General features: G+C 33.5%; 1 protein-coding gene across 4 annotated transcripts in view; it reads right to left on the minus strand.

Moving 5' to 3' along the window:
• Positions 1–15,000, minus strand: part of LOC135216147 (synaptic vesicular amine transporter-like) — a 31,779-nt gene that overhangs the window by 14,632 nt on the left and 2,147 nt on the right. For 2 of the 4 annotated variants that reach the window (XM_064251242.1, XM_064251240.1), the window contains exons 2-5: positions 6,157–6,443; positions 5,413–5,556; positions 2,200–3,138; positions 1,428–1,511 (exon numbers count right to left, since the gene is read on the minus strand). In XM_064251242.1, coding sequence (XP_064107312.1) covers positions 1,428–1,511; positions 2,200–3,138; positions 5,413–5,542 — 1,153 coding nt within the window. In that variant the 5' untranslated portion in view covers positions 5,543–5,556; positions 6,157–6,443. Of the gene's footprint in view, positions 1–1,427; positions 1,512–2,199; positions 3,139–5,412; positions 5,557–6,156; positions 6,449–15,000 lie in introns of all 4 variants that reach the window. The other 2 variants (XM_064251241.1, XM_064251239.1) reach the window with 1 other exon arrangement.

Genomic DNA, 15,000 nt, shown 5'->3' on the forward strand with positions numbered 1-15,000 from the left:
TCTGGTCCTAGGAGAGCAGCTGTTAATCAGCTCAGTGGTCTGGTTAAACTAAGGTACACTTAACTTTCATTTCTCTCTCTCATCTAACTTCCCAAATTTATCTCTTTTCTCTTTTCCGGAAACTCTATATTTAACGGATCTTTCATTAAGATGGAAATAGAGAGAAAATCTTTCATAAAATACTATCTAGCCCAAGTTGCATAATATAAGGCGTACGAATCGCCTTACGAAATGTAATATGTGCGTGAATATTTAATCATATTTCATAAAGAATCTTGTTCCTCTCTCTCTCTCTCTCTCTCTCTCTCTCTCTCTCTCCTATGAATATTAATCTTGGAGCTGTATATTCATACAAAAACGATGATCTAGATATATGTACACTTCTGGATGTCGTAACTGCGCATGAAACTTAATTTAACATTTGTCCACAGAATTAACTGTTTGTACTTTTTCTTGAATATCTGACTACTTGGCCAAAAAAATACTATTATTATTATCATTATTGTTAATGAGATAACAAAACTACCTTCTCCACTATAAAGGAGGAATAAAAAAAGAAGAAATAAATGAGTTATGAAAGATAGAACATTTAGCGATTAAGTTAAGTGGTGATTATGACTCCTTCCTGAACAGATGTTTTCAGTACATGTCTTTATTTTTTTCAATTATTTTCTCAGCGAACTCGACATAAGAATATCCCAAATAAAAGGTGCGTTCTGTATTGATACTGAACCATATTTATTTCTTTGTTCAGATAACAAAGTAAGACAATGAATAATGCTGATTCAAAATTACAATTCGTACGTATATTCATATTTTCACATATACATATGCATATATACTACAGGATATACAGGGTGTCCATAAAGTCCCAGTACCATTACAAGTATTTATTGCTCAGAATGGTACTGGGACTTTATGGACACCCTGTATATACTGTATATAATATCCTTAAATCCACGGTAGGAAGGTGAGTGAAACCGTGGACTTTGAACAAGTACTTTCGAAGTTTATAAACTATGAAAGCACTTGCTAAAAGTTTCCAGCTTCGCTCACCTTTCTACCGTGGATTTAAGGATATTATATATATAATATATATCATATATATATGTGTATGTAAACATACATATATATATATATCTATATATATATATATATATATATATATATAATATAAAAATTTATATATCTATATACATATATATATATATGTGCATTTGTATATTCACAGATATTCTCAAGCACGTGTTCCTTCGTGCTACATTGATACACACACACACACACACACACACACGCACACACACACACACACACACACATATATATATATATATATATATATATATATATATGTGTGTGTGTGTGTGTGTGTGTGTGTGTATACATATAAAACATATTTATATATATAATCCGTCAATATTACTCACCTGATATAGCGATACAGGACGAAGCTATTCCTTGGATACTTCGCGCAACGAAGAGCAACGTGTAACTCTCAGCGTAAGCAAACACTGTCAAAATTAGAATGAAATTATTATTATTAAAATTTTTGAAAATTAGCATGAACAAACATTCATATATACCAATTCTAGAAGGTCATTAATTTCGAAAGCAACCATCCACTGAAGAAAATGTCACGTCGACAAAGAAGATGTAATTAGCGTGAATTCAAGTCGCAAAATGAATTTTTACTTGTTTATTTTTATGTTCTTGGAAACCTTTTTCTGTCAACATTACAATCCAAAGCAAGATATTAAATGAATAATCGGTCCTTTCACTCTACGCCATCAATCAATAAATCTATATATAATATATATGATGGCGTAGAGTATATATATGTATATGAGTTTTATCACATCGCCATGATTCATATACTCGCATTAAGTTACAAATGTCTTTTAATATCTAATTCGCTCCACCTCGGAATTAATATATTTTCATATATGTTAACCGAAGGGGAATTTTTCAGTTGATAAGAAATTCCCCCTTAGGTTAACATAAATGAAAATATATTAATTCCGAGGTAGAGCGAATTACATATTAAAGGACAATTGTATGTATGTCTGTGTGTGTGTGTGTGTGTGTGTGTATGTGTGTGTGTGTGTGTGTGTGAAAGGAGATTCACGACCAAGCCTGTTCACTGCCTGAGGTATAAACTTACACATATGAAATAAATACAAATATATCCGTTATACTTACACAGAGCTGATATTATCAGATTCTGTGTGCCAACCAACAGCGGCAATGAATAACCAATGCGGGATGTGAGAGGTCCTATGAAGGGGTTGACGATGAGCTGGACGAAAGCCTTGGATGAGAACAGCAAGCCCACCCAACTGTTTTCGTTGATTATGTCCTGCGGGAGAACGGTGTTGTGAAGCGTCTTGTTCTGGGGAGCGTCCGCTGAGTTACCAGACCACTCTGCTCTTGGTGTTGGCCCTTTGTCTGTTGAGTCTAAAACTGGCGTGTGGTTTGTCCCATTAGAGCCTCCTACATCAGTTGAGGGTTTAAGTACTGTAGATGCATTATGGGCAGATGACTGTGACACTCTCTGGGTTCCAGAAACCACTGTAGAAAAATTATTCTTTTCTGCCAATGGAACCTGTACAGTTTCGTCGTTTCTCTTCAATAGCTTCATTAGTTTCATGTCAATGCCATTTTTAAGATTCTGTAACATTCCCTCTTTCAGCATCTCTTTATTGTTGGGGCTTGTGGAACCGTCATGTCCTGAACGGTCTAGAGTAACTGGACCAGCTGACTTTTCTGTGTCAGGGGGTCTACCTGGAAAACTAGCCCTTGTTGCCAAAGAAACGCCACTCTGAACAGACATTTGATTCCTGGAACCTGCACTGGAAGCTGTTGGATATCTCGATTCAGTAAATCTTTGCTTTGAAGCCCTTCCATCGTGTGTTCCAGAAGTGGATTCTTGAGATCCCTTCAAAGGCTGTTTGTTACTTGAATAATCACTTTGTGTCTTTGCTGAAGTTACAGAGTTCTCCAGTTGCTGGTTTCCAAAGGAGGAGCTTAATGGACTGGTGTTCGAAGTTGATTGTAAGTTTGGACCAATTAACTTTTCTTCGTCCCTCTTTTCAGTCTGTTGGTATTCCATCTGGTAAAGGTAATCTGGGATTATGGGCACTGAAAAGAGAAGAATGTTGGAATTCAGGTTCTTCAAGAAATCCTCTGGTATTGGCTATTCGTTAACACGTAAATATTTTCTGACTGACCTCTATTTGTTCATCTATCTACCTACTTATCTACCTTTGTCGACATCTGTCTATATCGCTTTTCACCCATTTATTATTACTCTACATAACTATTTGTCTTTTATCTACAAATATTACACTTGGATTCTAGATTGATCTAGATATAAACTTGTAGGACATTTTCCCAAGTACCACGCAAATAATAGCAAACAGGTAGTCCAAGTTTTAGTAACGATGATGCAAAAGTCATCAAAGTCATTTAGGTATGATGACATTTTGGCTTAATACTGATATTTAATTTCTGCTCTGGTGAAATAATCGCTGGAGTGTCTAAAGACAACACTTCAATTTGCGACTTTCAGGAGCGACTTCTGAGGAGAAGCATCATCTTGCAGCTTTAATTACGCAACAACAACTCATCAAAGAAACAAAATAATATAGACGAACTTATATTTATTTCACAAAGAACTTAGAGATAGATCTAAGGGAGGATATCATCCCCTGCTACTTATTAGTGTTACGTCATACTTTATATTTCTATAGTAGATTCGCTTTGATTAATTATACCCAACCGAAATTGAACTTACCAAAGTGAAAAAAAGGAAATATTAGGAGTGAAGTTCACAACCAGCTAAAATTTAATGCTATTTTAGCACTCCACATTTGTGTTTCGTCGTAAAGATTGAAGGATAAGATTATTTCCTGACAACGAAAAGTGTTATCAGTCGAATTGAACTTCGTTTCACATAAAACTTACTTTTATATTTCAATACGAAGAAAAATATAGATATAGAGGCTGAATAAGTCTATTGAGTTTCACTTTCGTATTCAGAAATGAATCGAGGCAAAGAAATTTAATAGCTTTGCAACGATGGTTTGATAACCATTCATTTACTGTGAAAAATTCATTAGCCTAACGAAAGAACATGTTAGATTCTAAGCATATATATGTTTATATAAAAAAATATGTATTTGTTCAAACCTTAAAAATGAAACAAATGCCATTGAAATGTAATTTACAAATACCTATCAATTCTTTTTGATGTTGTTTGGATTTGATTAGCAAATGCTGGAAAGTTTAGTTACTTTTATTTGGGTCTGATTATATAATGCAGGAAATTTTAGTTGTTTTTAAGTGAAAGCAGAATTCTATTATTTTTCTATCAAGCATTTATTTAGCTGATGCAATTACATGATGTTTGCTATACCAATTAAGCCAAACCTCCACCATATTCAACCACTTTTTAAAACTCAGTTGTTCTATCAAAATCTGCCACAATATTATTTTAAAAAATCTAGTTTGTAATTACCAAAACTGCTTATATTCGCAAATTAAAACTCTTCAGTTTTGGAAATGATTAAATATCAACGCGTTCTATTTGACGGCATTTTAATAGCGCACTTTGTATCATGAAAATTCATGCAATCAAATTTTGAAAATACACCAACCTAATGAGATTTGCTCAAAATGAAATGCGACTTACATTTTACTACTTCAATTTACTTTCTTTTAAAATTGATGTAACTGAATTTTCATCTGTTGTCAATTACAACCTGTCCTGTATATTTAGACAAATTCATTTTGCTTCCTTTTAACATTCATAAACACATTACTGAAGCTGAGTTTATTTCAATTATAACTGTTTGATGTAACAATCAATTATAGTACTGCATATATTGTTTGTTACTGAGATCGAAAATAATTTGTATGCAGTTAAATAACTTACTATTACATAACTCAACGAAACTCTACTGGCTTTTAAAACTAGTCATACATCACAAAAAATCGCAAATCTTCGTCTAAAATAAATTTTTATTTATGGCGTCTTTCAATTTTTACAAATAATTCGAGAATTTCAAAAGAAAAGGAAAGGAATATCAAATTTAGGCTGAAGGCCAAGTGCCGGGAACTATGAGGTCATTCAGCGCAAAAAGGAAGGAAATTCTCAAAGCAGTTGCCATATGAAACAAATGTTAGGAGAGGGTGGAAAGTAAGATGGGAGGAAGCGAATATGAAAGGAGGTACAGTTGCAGCTACGGGCCGAAGGGACGCTGCAAAGAACTTTGAGTCATGCCTACAGTGTGCCACGTGAGGTGCACTGACGGCACTAAAGCCATTTAAAATTTCAATTTAAAGTACCCGTTTAAACTTTACATTACGCATCAGAGAACCTCTATACTCCTCGTAACTGCCATTCAAACTCACCGACGACAGTCAACAGCATGTTGTCCATGACGAGGGCAAAGTAGACCAGGAGGATGACCGCTAATCTGCTCCTCCTCAAGCGCTCGACCTCCTCCTTGAAGCCCGTGACGTCAACTTTCCTCCGTAACATCGTCGATGTTTTTTCTGAGCGGGAGCGGAGGACGAGATTATAAATCGTAACTGCTGTCGTTACTGTTATCATTATCATTAATACCACCACGTGTACTAAAGATAATGATAACCATTTGAGTATCATTTTCATTGTAGTTGTGCGAAGTAATGATAAAGATGACCATTTAATTATTGTGTTATTGCAGTTTTGTGTCAAGTTTTTGGATTCAGTTTGGTTTGAGAGAGGCGATGAATTCAACTAATTTACTTTTAATATGTTTAGCTGAGGTTCATTGTACCGTCCTGATTTATTTAAAAGTATCATAGGAACAACTGAGAAGCTGGTTTTGAAGTAGAAAATTAACAAATAAAAAAAAAATTGAAATTGTAAAAAATTTTCCACTGGTAACTTGACTTACTGCATTTCATAAAAAATAATTACTTTTAGATTTGAAGCACAATGAAATCTGAAGAAGCTTATCATATTTTTTTTGAATTTTGCTGACACTCACTTGCACGTGTGTAGAACACATTAACATATTATATATGCATAGACATTTATATACGTACAATGTGTATAAAGAAAAAAAGTATCCTTAATGATACAAAAACATTATTGAGTGGACAACTTACCTTTCACCTACCCCTTTTGGCAATTTAAGTTATATGTGACTAAATCTTTTTTCTGCAGTATTATGGATGTATTTCGATGCAGTTCTTTCCATCCTTCCTCAGTCTGATTTCGTGATTTTCTCTCTTGATGCTCAATTAGTTGACCAAATGATAAGGAATGCAGCCACACCAAGTATTTCCTTTATTTCGTCCATACGTAACTCAGACGATCCTACTGAGCCTTTCATTCAATCGTATTTCATTCCAATCTTCTTCCTTCGCGCTTCTAACGTCCGTATTAGTTAGAACTGTTCTGAAAAAAAAAGAGAAATATAGAAAAAATAACGAGGAAGTTGGGGAAGGGTATCCAAGGAAGAAATGACATTCTGAAGTTAAGTATATCTTAGTTTTACCAGACCACTGAGCTGATTAACAGCTATATCCTAGGGCTGGCCCGAAGGATTAGATATTTTAACGTGGCTAGGAACCAATTGGTCACCTAGCAACGGGACCCACAGCTTATTGTGGGGTCCGAACCACACTATATCGAGATATGAATTTCTATCACCATAATAAATTTCTCTGATTCCGCGTTGGCAGAGCCGGGAAACGAACTTCGGACCACCGGATTGGCAGCCGAGCGCGAAAACCACTCGTCCAGCGAGGAACTATGACATTCTGAAAAAATGCACAAAATCAAGTAATGCTTGGAGCTGCTTTTCCCAGACAGCGACTTCGTAATTACTGGCTTTACGGCAGTGAATTTTACAGTTGTAGTGTATAGTACGAATTTGCCTTTATTTCCTTTGATTACCCGTAGAACACAACGTATATTCCAGGTATCCTGCTATTTCTGATAGCTTAGCGCATCTTTTTTTTTTCTAGGTCGTAATCCCAGGAGATCTAGTTTGTAAGAGTCCAATCACGCTTTACTTCAGTATTTCTTATTTCGCTTTAATAAATCTAATAAACTTATCAAAGCAACAAATCGATAAACAGAGCAATAACAACAGTAAAATGATAACAAAACCTAACTGTAATATGTAACTACACGTAACAGAAAGAGGTAACTATAGTAGATTCATATCAACCGTGCATTTGATGTCTAGGCAGTCCCTTACGACGCTCCTGATTGGCTATTGATAAGCCAGTCACAGGGCTGGAAACTCTCAGTCTCCCTCGAGAGTTCACATGGGTAGGATCTATCTTCCACCTCTCCTGAGGTATACTTCTTTCAGGAGAGGTGGAACATACATCCTGCCTATATGAACTCTCTCGAGAGACTGAGATTTTTCAGCCCTGTGATTGGCTTATCAACAGCCAATCATGAGCGCCGTAAGGGACTGGCCTAGACATCAAATGCATGGCTGAAGTGAATCTACTAAGTAATAAAATACATGGTAAACAAAGACAAATTAAAAATCAAAATAAAAGCAAATTATACTAATATGCAGAGCAATGGAGATATTAAAGATTAAAGTAATTGCGCATACTAAATCATTTAAGAGGAAAATTGCCAATTAATATGTAAATCTTAATCCTCAGAATAAATACCAAAGTATAGGGCATCATTTTATTATTTGCAAAACCAAAATCAGACAGTTAAATATCATAGCACGTTTTCATAATATCGAAGTCCACTGACGCACAATAAAAAATAAAAACTAAGTGATAACAAAATGAGTACTAAAATTAATTTCATAATGATAGCAATCAATGCATACTATAACATTCACGGTGTTTACATTGGAATACCTGGCGCCTGTATATGTCTTAGTTAACCTGCACAAACCATACATGACCATTTCCATAGTTTCTTTGCCAGCAGATGAAATAATGTACGTGGTCTCCAAAGATGCATTTATTAACGCACGTTGTTTTTTGTTTGTTTGTGTTTTTACGTTGCATGGAACCAGTGGTTATTCAGCAACCGGACCAACGGCTTTACGTGACTTCCGAACCACGTCGAGACTGAACTTCTATCACCAGAGATACACATCTCTGACCCCTCAATGGAATGGTCGAGAATCGAACTTGCGGCCACCGAGGCGGCAGGCCAAGACCATACCAACGTTGTGGCACTCGTACAATTTGAGTTAAACTGTCATAAAACCACACTGCAAACACTGCACATGAGGACATTTACAAACCAAAAACCAAACAATGCAAGCCTAAACAAGACGCGTAGGCTTGTTTCTAATAATAAACAAAGGTAAGACTGACGCGCAAATATAAAAGTTATTTCATGAACTGCAGAGCAAGTTAATGAGTAACTGAACTGGTTGGAATAAATCAACAATATTTTTTTAGATGAACTTACAGCAATAAATAGTTCCTCCTTGGACGAATCAGTTACGTGCTCGACTACCGATCTCAGGGTTCGGGTTCAATTCCCTGCTCCGCCAATGTGGAACCAGAGGAATTTATTTCTGGTGATAGAAATTCATTTCTCGATGTGGTTCGGATCCCACAAATAAGCTGTAGGTTCCGTTGCTAAGTAACCAATTGTTTCCAAGGCACGTACAAATATCTAATCCTTCGGGCGGTCAGCCCTAGGAGAGCTGTTAAATCAGTTTCACTCGCCCTTCTACTGTGGATTTAAGGATATTCTCAAGCACGTGTTCCTTCGTGCTACAATGGATATATATATATATATATATATAATATATATATATATATATATATATATATATATATATATATATATTATATATTGCTACTTTCAAAACGCATATATCCCCTCTTTGACTGTATAAAATGTTATGCATAAAATTGTGCAACATTTTTCAGATTCCTAGCTGGCTTAGAGATAGGATGTTTTAAATGTGTGTTCAGATTTCGCATTATAATTATAAAAAGAATGTATAACGTAGAATGTAGAAAGAGAGATTTTCTTTGTCCATTCAAAGCTAGAATTGTTTCAGTAACTTTTCATCTCCTCGAGATTAAGGGAGCTCGAGTCTTCATTGTGTTTTTAAAAACATGCCAATCTTAATTATCGCTCGACCTCCGTTTCAATCGGGTACGAACATGAATGTATACTGGTCTCGTACACGTATGTCTTTGCCGAGTGCCACGTGCATATTTCACATTCTGTATGTAAAGTTGCATCATAATGAAAGCTTCTAGATAGAATTGTTGCCCAAAACGTTTTGTGTCTTCTCCGCTGCCCAGCTCTTGTGCGAAATGAAAGATTTCATTCGGGCGTAGATTCTCAAAACGATCACATCTCTCTCTCTCTCTCTCTCTCTCTCTCTCTCTCTCCATCACATAGCACTTTTGATTTTAAAGTAACGTAACGATTTCGTACTTATTGAATGGTCACTTGTAACTTGTAAATTTCAGATTTGATATTTCTTAGAGTTTATTTAGTGTTATTTAGTGTTTTTTGTGGAATCTGAACAAACATTGTTGTGTAACAGCGCCTGTTTTTGTGAAAGTGTGAAACAAGCCTGCAGCAAAGAAAGAAAATTGGTATACCAAAAAGGTAAAGTGTGTTATATTTTTATTAGTTGCAACTAATAACTAATAGGAACAGTGGTTAGGTAATAACTAATAACAGATGGCTACGATGGTTTGGTAAAAACTAATAACTCAGTTACAATGGTTTAGTGAAATTTACATTTTTACACATTGCAAATTTTTGTGTTTTGTGTTTGTTTATTTTTGTGCATTTATTCATTTTCTTATTGAAGTGTGTGTTTTTATTTTATATTCTGTGTGATTAATACCTTTTGCAATTTTGGAATTTTCCACATTTGTCTGTGTTTTCATTTGCATTCACAATTTAATTAACTTAGTTATTTTCATTGCTTAGTCATTGCACATTTCATTAAATTTAACACTTGTGAATTAATTTGCATTTACTTAGAATTCTTTTCAAGTTTTATTATTGTTTAGCACTTGTGAATTAATTTCCAATTTTCAATTATTGCCGTACACTTCAATTTTGATTGAATTAATTTTATTGAATTTTTTGATAAATTAATTTTGATTTAATTTTACTTAATTGATTCAAGAATTAATTCAACTTTACTTTGTTTTCAAGTAACAGTAATTTTCCCTGATATTGTGAATTTCACTTACAAATTTTGAGTTTAATAATAAATTTTTGTATTTAAAATTTTTATAAGTGTTTTCATTTCTAACCAGTATATTTGCATATGATTATATTGATGTTAGGTAGAAACATAGAGTGGTAATTTTTCTGTTTTCCTTCAATTAACTTGAAGTGACTTAGAACCAGGGAAGTACTTAGACTTCTGAAATCAGGGAAATACTTAGACTTTTAAAGGTGTTGATGGAGTGATGCCCTTTGATTAATTTAATTACTTACAAGATTACCTCACACCTGTTTTGATGAACTTAGTCTGATTTTCTGCAATACTGGTAAGTTGTTAAGGGATCACTGTTGCCTTTAGAGTATTCAGTCGTTTAGTACCTGTGATGAGGGTTCAGGTGTCTGGCTTTTGTGAGGTAACAATTAATGAATAGTAAGTGTAGTAACCAGAGACTTGGCACTTCGTCACAATATATATACTATATATATATATATATATATATATATATATATATATATATATATATATATATATATATATATGGTCAGGTCGGCAAGGTGACCTCGTCGTGATTATGGTATCGCGGGTTCGTCTTCCGCTATCGGACATCATGATTTCTTCAAATTTCTTTGAATTTGGAGCTCAAGGCTTTGTAGTGACAGGCGCGCGCGTGAACGCACGTGTGTGTGTTTATGTTACGAAATATCCAAATTTACGTTCATGTAACGCAGATTACAATTTTATCTCATTAACATAGAAATGAAGCAACACCTGCTTTATGACGCCTTACATTCAGTTCGATTTAAAATGAATATAAAATTTCGTCAAGTATTTCTTTAATTATTATTATTTTCTTCACCCTTCAGGTGGGAATTATATAGGTCATACAAAATCTTATTTTTTGCAGAGGGGCAACAGTAATGAATTTCAGAGGGAATATTTTCTTCAACATTTAGTTTCTACTGTTATTTCAGTTTCTGGTGAAATAAAATTCTCTACGTCCTATAGCTTCTTAATTTTAGTTTATGATTAAGCAGAATTCTTTGGGAGGAGCAAGGTTGCAAACATTTCCAACGATCATATATTCGAAGCTATATAAAGCTATAAAGCCACATGTTCATAAATCTGTCAGAAATTAAAGAAAAACTACGGTGAATTTCACATTATCTCCATTCAATTTCTTTCACTGTTACCAAAACTGTTTTATTTCCACTCCGAACTTTCTCGAAACAGAAAGGAAAACGAAATTACCGACTTTACTAATATAAATACATTTTCATTCAAGTGTTGCTATCCTTGCCTTTTGAATAAGTCTGAATTTTTTTTGTTTTTTTTGCTTCTTCCATGTATCTTCTTCCTTTTTCAATTGTGATATATATATATATATATATATATATATATATATATATATTATATATATATAGAATCTATTGGTCATTTTTCACAAGATACATATGTAAATATAATAGCCACAATGCCCTCTTATCTTCTCAATTTCTTTGAAGTTGGATCTCGAGGTGTTGTAGTGACAAGCGTAACCAAAAAAAAGAGCTAAGGAACAGAGAAGTTAAGAGGGCATTGTGGTTATTACATTTACATTTATATATATATATATATATATATATATATATATATATATATATATATATATATATATATATAATGTTTATTCTTAGACGATAACTCAGATGTTGTAATTAAACGTCATTCTGCTGAAGCGTTGATAACTAAATTGAATATCATTAATTAAGGAAAGGAAAGGAAAGAGCGTAAATATAAAAAAATCCAAATCCATTTTGCGATGGAATTCGTCCTAGTGCGAATGAGTCGCTCTGATAAAACCAAATGGGACATCTTTTATATATATGTCACTGGGAACATATGCAGAATACACTATAGATATTATGGAGAATGCCAATAAGAATTCTCGTATTAAACATGACGTATTATATTAATGGAAATTTCTCAGAAGATCTACGTAAAATTGAAGAACAAACATTTCTTTAATTATTATTATTTTCTTCACCCTTCAAGTGGGAATGATATAAGTCATACAAAATCTTATTTTTCGTAGATGGGCAACAGTAATGAATTTCATAGGGAATATTTTCTCCAACATTTTTCTTTCATCATTATCTGATTACTATTATGTTTGTTACGCCTGTGGAGTCTGTAAACGACCAATTTCCAAGCCACATGTTCCTCATCATAACAATATCGTACCAAACATTCGTTTCAGCTGTATCCGTAGAACAAACATGGAAGAGCGAATTAACAGACACATTCCTGTGTGGCAGAGGGTAACATATGACGTGACATTCCTGTATTCTTACATTCACGCATTTCTTAATGATACTAATAATAACGGCAGTAGTATAACTCGTGGTGGAAAATAGTATTACCAGTATTAGTACAATTGTTTTGAACACGTGTTTCTATTGTTAGCACAAATAATAACAGAAGTCAACGTACTGGTAATGACGCCTGTCCTTTACCAGTGTTGTTATTTTAATAATAATAATAATAATAATAATAATAATAATAATAATAATAATAATAATAATAATAATAGGACTGAAGATGAACCCAGGGAAGGGTTCGAAAGCTTTGTAGGTTTTTTTTTAAATTATACACGAACTCGCCACATTTTCTATAATGTGGACCTCTTAGAACCATAATAATAATAATAGCTAAAGTTCGTGCAGTGGTATTTGTTATTGCTGCCATCAGTATAACAATAATCACCCATATAATATTGGAATTCTAATTTATTTTTTTTCTTTTATTTTATCTTTCTCCAAGATGAATACCAACATCGTGGCGATAATAATAACAACAGCAATAATAATAATACCAACAAGATCTACTAATATCATTACTATTCACTGAAAAAGAAACCCACAAAATTACTGTGTATAACGTGTTTACTTATAAGTATATACATTTAATTTTGTTTTTCTTTATTTTTTATATTTTTTTTACTCGTGTTGGGTAAAATAAAATGTAAATTCTTCTAAGTAAAAACATTATACACAGTAATTTTGTGAATTTCTTTTTCAATCGTCAGAAGAAAACTGAAAAAAGTTTTTGTTTGTTTCATTACTATTAACATTATTATATCACAAGAAATTATGTCTTCGGCAATTCACATTTCGATGTGACCTTCACCTTTAAGATAGTGACTCATTAACGCTTAGCTTATGTCTCAGTAGTCAAGGGAATGAGCCATGGTAATTATTGGGGATAATCAGATAATTGCACGCACAACATATGTGTATGTGTGTATGTGTATTATAATCACTTTAGCATTTATCACACATTAAGACAGGGGAATAATAAGAAACCGGGTGTAGTAATAGTAGGTCCTGACCGGTTTCGACATTATTTCCAAGCCATTGACGAAGGCTTGGAAATACAGTCGAAACCAGTCAGGACCCACGGCACCCAGTCTCTTATTTATCACCTGTGGTAATGTGTGTGATATACATATACATATATTGAAGTATATTATTTATATACATATATATTATACGCACACACACACACACACATACATACATATATACATATATACTATATATTATATATATATATATATATATAATACACAGAATTCTTTTCATCACCTAACACCAAAGAAAGCTAAATAAAAGCAGACAAAAACAAACCAAGAACTTTTCTTTTTTTTCATAACAAAATAAATAAAAAAAATACATACTCAACGCTGCTAATAAACTTCTTGGCCTTGAGAAAAATTCACTCGCCTAATTAGTCTTTTCAGTCATTTTTCCGGCATGTTTCTTATTCCCCCCTCCCCACAAATCATAAAAACGTATTCCCTTCCACCACCCCCCACCACCCCATCATTCCCAAATTCTATCATTAAATAAAGCCAACTACGTTCTGGGAACACATGCCGTCCCCAGAACACCTGTACAGGTGTTTGAACCGATGAAAGTTAAAAATATCCACACGGTTGGTAGAGTTATATTCTATTTTTTCATTTCTTTTTATGTTAGTAATCTTACCCATAACACCGGAGTTTAAATGACTTACTAAAAGGGTGATTTATGTCTATACGGTATGTTGTCTAATGTTTACATCATTTTTGTAAATAATGTGATGGTTGTTATGTTATACATCACCACGGAATTCACAGGTGATACTTATTCATCGAACGGTCAGTCACAGATGCAACATGAATGTCCACAGCAAGTTTATTTTCCTGATGAATTTTTCATTATGTCTGCGTCGTATTACGTATATATGCACACCATAAATACTACGATATATGTATGTATACATATGCTTTGTATATAAACTCTTGCAAGACATCTTATGTCCATATTTTACCAGGAGCACAGAAGGAAGTGCTCGAAATATTTGGTTGCAACGTTCAAATAAGTGTTTTATGAGCCTTTTATTATCTTCATGTATATATATATATATATATATATATATATACATATATATATACATACACACATATATATATATATATATATATATATATATATATATATATATATCTATATATAATATATCATTCACTAATACGAGGTGGGACCAAAAGGCTACAGATGTCTCATTTGTCAGCAAGTCCTAAGACTAATGGGTGTTATGTATACAAGAGTTATTTAAGGGACTAAGAAGACTTGAGTTTCGAACCGCTACATTCAGCCATGGCGCCCACATTATGGTGGTGGTTGAGCGGCCAGGTTGAAAACAAATTCCACGTGGCAAAAGTATCAGCAAATCTCTAGAAGTGCTTTCGTGTATCTATGAAAATAAATACAAATCATCA

This window comes from Macrobrachium nipponense, chromosome 6, assembly GCF_015104395.2.
Source record: "Macrobrachium nipponense isolate FS-2020 chromosome 6, ASM1510439v2, whole genome shotgun sequence".
Classification (NCBI taxonomy): Eukaryota; Metazoa; Arthropoda; class Malacostraca; order Decapoda; family Palaemonidae; genus Macrobrachium; species Macrobrachium nipponense.